Genomic DNA, 9,319 nt, shown 5'->3' on the forward strand with positions numbered 1-9,319 from the left:
CCACAGTCATTATCGGTCCTTCGAAATTTTCTTCGGTATTGGATAGCGATAGATTGTTAGACCATGAAGACGTAGTGTTTCCAGTTGACACACTGTATACACCGCCAGAATAGAGTATATTAGTATCGCCAACCGAAATTGCCGTTTGGTATCCCTGGACGCAATCGAATGTAGGTGGAGACGGAGTTCCTGCGGTCGACCAATAATCGGCTGAAGGAGTCGCTTTGGCATATGGATACGTACTAGTCCCGCTTCCGTATGTCATTTGAGATCCTGGAGATCCTGGTTGTTCGTAATGCAGAGATGCTACTCCACGCGTACTTCCCAACGAAGATGCTAAGGTTGGGTCACCTTTCATATATGTGCTCCCTGATTCTACCTATGAACAAAACGCATGCGCTATAACGTAACAATGGCGTATTATATACGTATTATATACAAAGAAAAATTATAGTTCTAAATTCTATACATAGAAAAAATTCATAAATAAAATATTTATTTTTTGTGTTTAATTAAAAAACAATAATTCATTTTATTTTTCATTTTTCGTTATTTAAACACTGACTATAAATAACATAGCTACTTACCCCAGGAACGCGCGAGGGCAACTGAACTGGTGACGGATACGTCAGAATCACTTGTTCCCCTGGTTTTGTATAAGTATAAGTTGGAGCTTGTTGAAACGTCTCACTACCGGATATATACTGAGGATATTGAACAGCCTGCGTGGGAGGAATCGGTACCGTTTCGAGAGTAGTGTACGTGTTCGATATTTTGATGTTGTCGACTGGAATCGCAGCAGTAGCAGCTACTACTGCAGTGTTTGACGTTTCCGGTGTTTCGTATTTGATATTTACTCCTCCAGCGTTCACATATCCTGCGACAAGTTGATGATGATGCTGAGCAGTTGATTGTTGAAGTCCAGCACTCGCTCGAATACCGATGTCATTCATTGGCGGAGAATAAGAGGGCGCTGTAGGAGAATCGAGTCGTACGGTAACGGTTGTCGCATGAGAAACTATGGGGGCGCCACCCTCGTACTCCTCGCTAGTTGGAACTAGGACTGGTGAGCCTTGATGATAGGATCTACCGGTTGATCCATTTCCGTCACTGGATTGGTTAGTTTCTCGTGGACTATATCTTTGATGATTGGCCGATTGGACAACTCGCCTTTCCTGCGCTTGAACAGCGATCCCATGGTTCTCTCTTTGCAATTGTTGGCTATCCGCCGGATAAGCGTACATGCGATCCGCATCTGTCCCATCGGATTCTGACGTCTCATACCTTTGAGTGTATCATTTGTACTTATTGCATTATCGATAAAGATCCAGAAAAAAAGGAATTAACATAAACTGTGATGTGAATAATTGCGTATACTCGTATAAAATATATTTTTTTGTATTTTTTAAATAATATCAATTTATTTCCTCGTCACTTAATATATTTCGGATTATCGATTTTCACTTACCTTAGTAATTTAACAGTGTCTTTCATCGTCAATATAGACGGATCTGCTATGACTCGCACTCCGTGTTCGTTGTTCGTCAAATAAACTATACGTTGCTCTCGAGAACGATCCTGTTGTTGAATTTCCGCCTCGGTGTGAGAAATTTGCACATAGCTCTGCGAATTTTGTTTGCATGCTTGATCTTGCTGTTGTTCTTCTTGAAAAGTGCGCGATCGAGTTTGCTGTCCTTGTTCATCCATCGATCGATGATGCTGCTGTTGCTGCTGCGATTGGAGATTATCGGGTGAGTCTGGTTCCGGATCAACCACTGTCTCGGTTATATGACCAGCCGTGGTGATGGTGCGCACGTGCCTTCTCGCTGTGATCACCGTCCGGGGACTCTCGACGGATTGTTCATCTGGATTTGTCCCAACCATGGCCATCCTGGGCGAACCTTCGTCCACGCTGTTTTCCTCCCATTCGCGTTTGATCTCTTGCTTCGTCAACGTCTCCTTCATTGCGATCTGTAACACGAAGTACACGATCTTTCGACAATCGAAAAAGGATTGTCGTGGATGGAAGCGCAGAGAAGGTGGAGACCTTATGGCACGCGACTCGATCGCGTTTCGGCCAGATAACTCGAGTTGGAGTGCGAGTGCAAAGTAACAATTGTTTCTGTCGGAATCTCGAGGAACGTCGAAGAAAAGAACGGAAGAGAATGGTTCGACACAGGAAGAAGCGGGGAAAGGAGAGGACGGCGCGCCTCGTCCGTCTGAAGAAAAAACCGGCAAACTCGGTGTTTACCTGTGACTCGCGTCACACTTCCCTTTGACAATGTCAAGTTTCGACTTCCGGACCGAGCACGCGACCATACTCCACTCACTCTTTCCTTTCAAACCGACGGCAAGCAATCTTTTTACTCCTGACAACATTTATCGCGAGTTCAGTTTCTTTCAGATCATTTTCTACGAACAAGATTTTTTTATGTGATAAAAATGCGGAAAATTGTTGGATGCCAATAACCTCATAGGATTCACTGATTTATTCGATTATCAAAGTTAAGACCGCAGTTAATATTTGGATCGTTTAGAAACGATATATCATTCGTACTTGATCAAATTTTCGATATTATCTGATTTTAAATTTTGATAATAAAAACTGTAATTTTATAGAATCTAAATATCGTTCCAAATAACAAGTAATCAATTGGATTTAAAAATTACTTTAAAAAAAAATTGTTCGATCTTAAATAAACCCAGATATTGACATAAACAGTCAGCTGATTAGGAATCACAGTCAATACACAACAATCTGAATAAAAAACCCCGAATTTCAACGATCTTTTCCTACCTTCGAAGGGTGGCGAGTGAAAAATCCGGTTCGTATTACGTTCGATCGCTGACACGCTGTCCAGCCTGTGATTATTCAACGCGCACTGCACAATCCTCCTCTATAATCTATAATCCAGAAAAATAGTCGAAAACTCACTGTGCGTCCGCTCGAAACGAATTTCCTGCGCGGAGCTGAATACACGAGCGAAGCGGCGCCACCGTGCAGAGCAAAAGTTACTACGTTTTTCCCTCTTTTGACGGAAAAACTAAAACGAGAAAGAGAGAAAGAAAGAGAGAGAGAGAGAGAGAGAGGAAAGGGAAAAGAATCTCTCTCCAGCTATCGAGTGGAAAAGAGGCAAACGGAGGGGTCCGTTTGTTTGTTCGTCGATAACGAGCGGCCGCTTGCTAGCTCACGAGCGAGATAACAAGCTGTCACGGGGGTGGGGGAGGGAGGGGATCGCGAGAGGTGTCCATGCCTCCCCTTTCGCCCCTTCGTCTACGTTCTCGTCGGCCATCTTCGCCATTTTGTTGCCACGGATTCTCCGTGAGTACTTTACGCTCCGTGCTCGGTGTGTATATTCGGTGCTGGTAGGGTAGCAACGGTGTGAATCATTCGCACCCGCTTTTTATCTTCGCTTCTCTCGCTCTCTCTCTCTCTCTCTCTCTCTCTCTCTCTCTCTCTCTCTCTCTCTCTACCTCTCTTCTCCCTCCTTATTCGTTCTTCATTGAGGATGAAACGGATCGGATTACGATAGGCTGTTTTTCCTGCCTTGCAATCCTTCGAAGCGAATCTTCGAATTTTTGGCGAGACTCGATCGTCATCGCGAAAATCACACCCACTTTTTATCTTTGCCTCTTTCTCCCACCCTTTCTTCCTTTTTCGAAGAAAAATATTATCTGTGCAGAAATCTATACAATGATTTTTAACGTACTGCATGTACACGTTAGTGGCAATTATCGGCCGACTTTCTACATTATGTCTGCATTAACAGATCGTTATTTTCTGACTAATCCATTCATTATAGTTCCCGTTCGTTTCGCAATTTAAGAAATGAAGAAAAAATAGAAAATATACACGAGTCTGTCTCTAGAAAAAGATTTCGGGAAAAAAATGTTTGAAAAACGATCGATAAAGAACGAACTAATTCGAGCATTCGAAGCTAATTTTCGTCAAGAAAGTTTTTCATCGATCATCGTCCATCGTAGATAATGAACGAGGCCGTTATTACGTCACCGATTCTCGCTCTGATTCATCTTCGCAAACGAAGCGTCATCGTGAAGGTAACGCGAGAAAGTAACCAAGAGGGCTCCATCCGCTTAAGAATCGGAAGGCAGGGCAAGAGAAAGAATCTTTGCAAAACCTTTCATCTCTTCGTTCAATCCGACGTACTACGTGACGGGAATCGTCTTTGATATGGATTAATCGTGATAAAAATCAAAACTGTGACCGATGTGCTCGTCCCATATGCTCTTCGTTCACCAATCGCGATCGATAAGACGGCTGAAAAACAATTTCTCTCTTTTTCCCTCGCTCGATCGAAAAACCTATTCGAAAAGCATGATCCCTCTTCAACCGTTTCGATCGCTAAAAAGCGAACAATTTTTCGATTTTTCTTTTTTCAAAATTTAAATTCTTCCTCAATTTCGATCGAAAGCTAGGAAATTTCTATCCGATCTCTCGAGTATTATATTATTTTCGACGATGCGAAATTTTCCGCGCGCGAGCGGAGAGGCGCACAGCGATTCATCGATCTTCTTCGTCACCTATCTAGGATCGTATCGGAGAAAAAAACGTATTGTTTATCAAGAGAACGAAGGAAATATAGATTGCTTCGCGGTATATCGTTGATAACGAACGATAAGAAATCGACGAAGTCACGTTCTCTACTCTCTCGAAAACCGATCGATCAAAGAGCAACCACGTCCACGATCGAGTCCACTCCGAAAAAGCGTCGAGCGTTGCAACAGGAGTTTTCTTTCGCGCTTCTAAAGACAGATCTTCGAGCAAGGATACGAAAATGCGTGGAAGAGCGAGCAAGAAAGAGATGGACGAGCATCGGCTAAAAAATACACGCGGATCGACACGGATCGCGTGGATGTCTCGCGTGGCCACCGATGGGGATGTCTTCGTCGAGCCATCGGCGAGAGGTACGCCGTTGTCAAAATAAACGGCACTATCGCGATTTATCTCGTTTCCCATGATAATAAGAGATAAAACTGCATCCTTACATTAGCTAGTATATCAGCTAAAATGATAATTTCAGTCGTCGGGTTCGCCAGGAAGGCGTAGGGCCGTTTCTCTAGTTCCGCCGAGTATTCGCGGGGACGCGCTCGAAGACCGCGCGACGCTCCATCCCTCCGAGCGCGAGTAAAATGATTCGGGCCGACTCGAGCCGAACGATCGATTCGCGACGATTCGTTCTCGAAATCCGAATACCGTTGACAATCGAGCGGATTTTCTGCGTGTCCTGCGAAACCGCAGAACCGAGCGAGAGCTATCGAGTGAAACTTGCTGCCAAGTGTTGGAGAAGCGACAACCTTCGCGAAGAGAGATTAAGGTGAAACGAAAAAAAATCACGGAGTGATTCATCCGATCGGGGGAAAGAAGAGGTGCTCTCCTTCCTCGATTGCTCTTCGATTTTTTCTTTTTTTCTTTTTTGTGGAATGACCGAAAGGGTTGCGTCAGAATCGCGAAACACGGCGAGGCCATTTTCTTTATCAGTAGGAAATTCTTATCGTAAATGAAAATCCCAGATGAGCTGGTATGGGTGCGTACGTGTCAAGCTAAACACGATATCGAAAAGACAGGCGGCGATCACCGTAAGAAATGACATTTTTTTTTTCTTCTTCTTCTTCTTCGCTCGCAAGCTGGCGCATGCGCACGCGTCAAGGGATGACGCGTATCCGTCATCCACGCTTCGTTACGCAACCCGTTCTTCCCCGAATCCGGGACTGGTAATTTTCCATCCTCCTCGATTCAATTCGCAATTAGAATCGAAAGACATTTCGAGGCTGTTCGTTAAGATTCTACCTGTCTGCGAAGAGAATGAGTTTGACTATGGATTTAAACGTCGCGCTCTCCTCTCGAATCGCGAGCACCGCCTTAAAGCTCTTTACGATACGATAACGCGATCCATCGGCCCGATTCTGTTGCGCGCGATCCGCGCCTCTTTACAACGCAATTATCGTAATAATTTATAACGCGCGAACATTCTGTGGCTTTCCACGAATAAACAATCCACCTCCTCTCCGTGTAGTACTGTAGTAGGAACAATCATCTTTCCATAAAATAAAGCTAAGATTTCTTAGAGAGAATTAGGTTGAACGTAATTTTTCGTAATTGTTCGACCTACTACGTTTCGAGCCACTCGTGTTTAAAATACTCGTATTTATACGAAATGATATTTTGAACGAATGAATCTGGACGAAATTTAACGCGCGAGACTCTCCGAGAGTCGAGAAAGGGTTGCACGTTTTCGAGGGAAAACGACGAAGCGCGATCTGCTCGACCGATTACGCGACTCTCGAGTCCAATAATTAACGCCACGCACGACAAACAGCATTATCGTCATTGCCCGATATTATTCCATTATCTTACCACAGCTATGTGCTTAACGATTAATAAAATATCTGTGCACAGGGGTATCTCTCGTCTGGATATCGTATAGTTTCGCGGTAGACTTCGTCGAGATGGTTGTGGCACGCGACACTTATATGTATATACATATTGTATATATATATGTGTGTCTGTGTATATTGGACGAAACGAAAAAAGTGAACCGAAAAATAATTTGAATTCGTCGAAACGATCGTATATATCTCGAATCTTGGGGGGAAAAAACGGTCGAGGTTTGCACGAGACGAATAAAACTGATCGAGGTACGAAAAGAGAAGATCGCGGCTCATGGTCCATCCACAAGTGTTGTCGAACGTAAAACACAAGTGTTTCTGTTTCGTTTGTTCGTTCGTTCGTCCGTGCACGCGCTACCGAACAACCGAGCTACCATACGTCTTTCCAAATATCGGCTTGCCTTGACTCAACGCGTCGCGCCCTACCTCGTCTTGCCACGACTCGTTTCGTCTCGACACCTCCGTGTCGCGATACAACGCCCCATGCATCATACCACACCGTCCTTCGTTTCCAATTCTTCCGCTCTTCCTCTTTACGTTCTCCCTTCGTCTCCTTTTTCCCCCCAATTTCTCACCACTCTTATGGATAAATGATGAAATAAATCGATTCCGTTATTTATACTTTTTTTTTCGCGACTTTTCATTTCGATATCTTATTTTCATATTTTCATCACACCGATAAATTTGCGAGAATTATTAAATACTCTCTCTGAGAGACGATAAAATAAATTGATTAAAAGGAGAAGAGAGAAAGAGAAAGAATTCCAACGAGAGGTAAAGAAGAGTGTGAAGAAAGAACGAGAAAAAAAAGTGAACGAATCGAAGCGGGAAAATTAAAAGATCGAGAAATACTTACCGTGGCAGGAGAACGAGGTGAACCGTTTCGCATCGAACGTGATGATTTCCGTAGGATTCAAGTTTTTTTGGCCGCGATATCGAGGAACGTGAATGCGATTTGTGTCGCGTCGACGGTCGACAATCGACTCGCAGACGCGGTTACGATTCGAGAGCGAAGGTGGCGAGAGAGCGCGGCGCGCGGCTTGACACAGGTGCGCTGCCAAGGTGTGTCGACGGGATTCGGGCCGGCTGCCGCCTGGTAGCGTCGTACCGAAGCTTTTCGATTCGAGTTTAAGGGAGAGAGGGAAAGCACGCGCGACGCGAACGCGAACGCATTAAATATTGACCGAATACGCGATTAGACGAACGCCAGGCAAACCTGATCGCCTCTTCATCCTCCTGTCAACTTATCGATCGTTTTCGCCTCCCTTTCGCTGCCATCTTGGTCTCGCACGATCCCCCATTTTACACACCTTCATTGGAAAACGAATACAAATAGGGAATCATTTTAGAGAGTCGCTCTTTTTTCTTTTTCTCTTCTCTTCTTTTTTAAAATGGTCTCTCACGATGAGAAAAAATGAACGGGAAAAAGAGAGGAAAGAAGTTGGGAATTTATTACTCTTTACCCCCCTTTTTTCTTGCTCGGAAAGGTATAGGTTTACATCTAAAGCTACGGTGAACAAGTATATACATATGTATATATATATATATATATATAGTGCGTACATAGGAAAGAGAAAGAAAGAGGGAATGAGCATGCGTCGTGTTATCGTTGAAAACAGCGGGAGAAGAGGGAAGCTCGAGTCAAGAGAAGAGGGTGTCGTCATTGCAGAGCACACACGCGGGATTCCTTCGATAAGACTTGGGACACTCAGGTGAGGAGACACGGTCGTAAGAGCAAAGCTTATTGAGGAACTCGAAATTCGAACAATTCGTTTGCGAATAATGCAATTCTTTTGCAAATGCAAAAATATCACTCGTGTCTAAGTATCTCCATAACCTTTAAAAGTAGGGATGCGCCAATTCGAAATGCGCGCCAAATGCAATGGCTTCCTCGCGCATTGCTCGCTTCGTTTCCCTCTCGATTACGCCAATGAGGGGACGCGACCGCCCGTTCTGTCGTCCCAACCTTTAACCGAGATTAGTCGAGATATCGCGCCCGTTATCGCCGAAAATACACAAGGATGAAGTTTTCCTGCACGTTCACCGACTTCTCTCTGCCAGCTGGTCCGAGTGTCGGTTGCGTTCTCGTGGCCATGCTCGCCTTTACTTCCTTCCTTTTCCTCGCGCGCACTGCTTACAATAATTTATTCGTTACACGCTCGACACTTCTCTCTCACCATCGAGGAAGAATCCCTCCCTTTCGACTTAGCGAGTATTTTGACACCGAAAAAAAAAAAAATATCGTAAATTTCTTTGTAAACGTTCGAACTCTTAATTCCTCTTCTTCTATTTTATACCGTTCGTCGCTATGATCGTCGTTGTTGGCGAAAGATGAAACGAGGTTATAATTTCATATTCCTAGAATAAATAATACGTAATTTACGCAAGTCAAGTATTCTCATTTTCATTTTATCGCGGCTGGTTTCGTTATAAATCTTCTTCGATATTTCCGATTTAAATATCCCTTTTTATTTAAAAATTACCGATTCGATACAACACACTTTGAAAATAATAAGAACATGTTGGGCCTTATGCGTAATCCTCGACTCGCTGGACGTGCTCTCTGTCCGCGCAAACGTTTATTGCTGACCACGATCACAATTTTGTTATCGAAAGCGCTTTCGTTCCCGCCGTCCTAGTCATTGTCATCGTCTTTGTCATAGTCATCGTCACCGCTCTTATCGGTAAACGCTATAAAATTATAATGTTATGCATCGTATCGTTTATATAGATCGTAGCATTCGAATGTGTGGAACGACACTGAACAGCGTAGGTCGTTGTAACGCTACAATTAGACCGAAAAAGATAACGATTATTACTAATATTTTCAAGTATTTTCGACTCGAATCGCGCGCACCTCACATTTCGAATCGAAATTTATCGTTTTTTTTTTTTTTTTTTTTTTTTTTTT

At 43.7% G+C, this 9,319-nt stretch overlaps 1 protein-coding gene across 1 annotated transcript in view; it reads right to left on the bottom strand.

Annotated features, from left to right (window-relative positions):
* The window catches only part of LOC102675346, a 12,273-nt gene extending 3,684 nt beyond the window's left edge, over positions 1-8,589 (bottom strand). The window contains 4 exon segments of the mRNA XM_031510152.1: positions 1-379; positions 588-1,286; positions 1,480-1,971; positions 7,265-8,589. Of these exon segments, the coding sequence (XP_031366012.1) occupies positions 1-379; positions 588-1,286; positions 1,480-1,971; positions 7,265-7,297 (1,603 nt within the window). The 5' untranslated portion in view covers positions 7,298-8,589.
* Positions 8,590-9,319: the final 730 nt, after the last annotated feature.

Source organism: Apis dorsata, unplaced genomic scaffold (genome assembly GCF_000469605.1).
Source record: "Apis dorsata unplaced genomic scaffold, Apis dorsata 1.3 scaffold_21, whole genome shotgun sequence".
Taxonomy (NCBI): domain Eukaryota; kingdom Metazoa; phylum Arthropoda; class Insecta; order Hymenoptera; family Apidae; genus Apis; species Apis dorsata.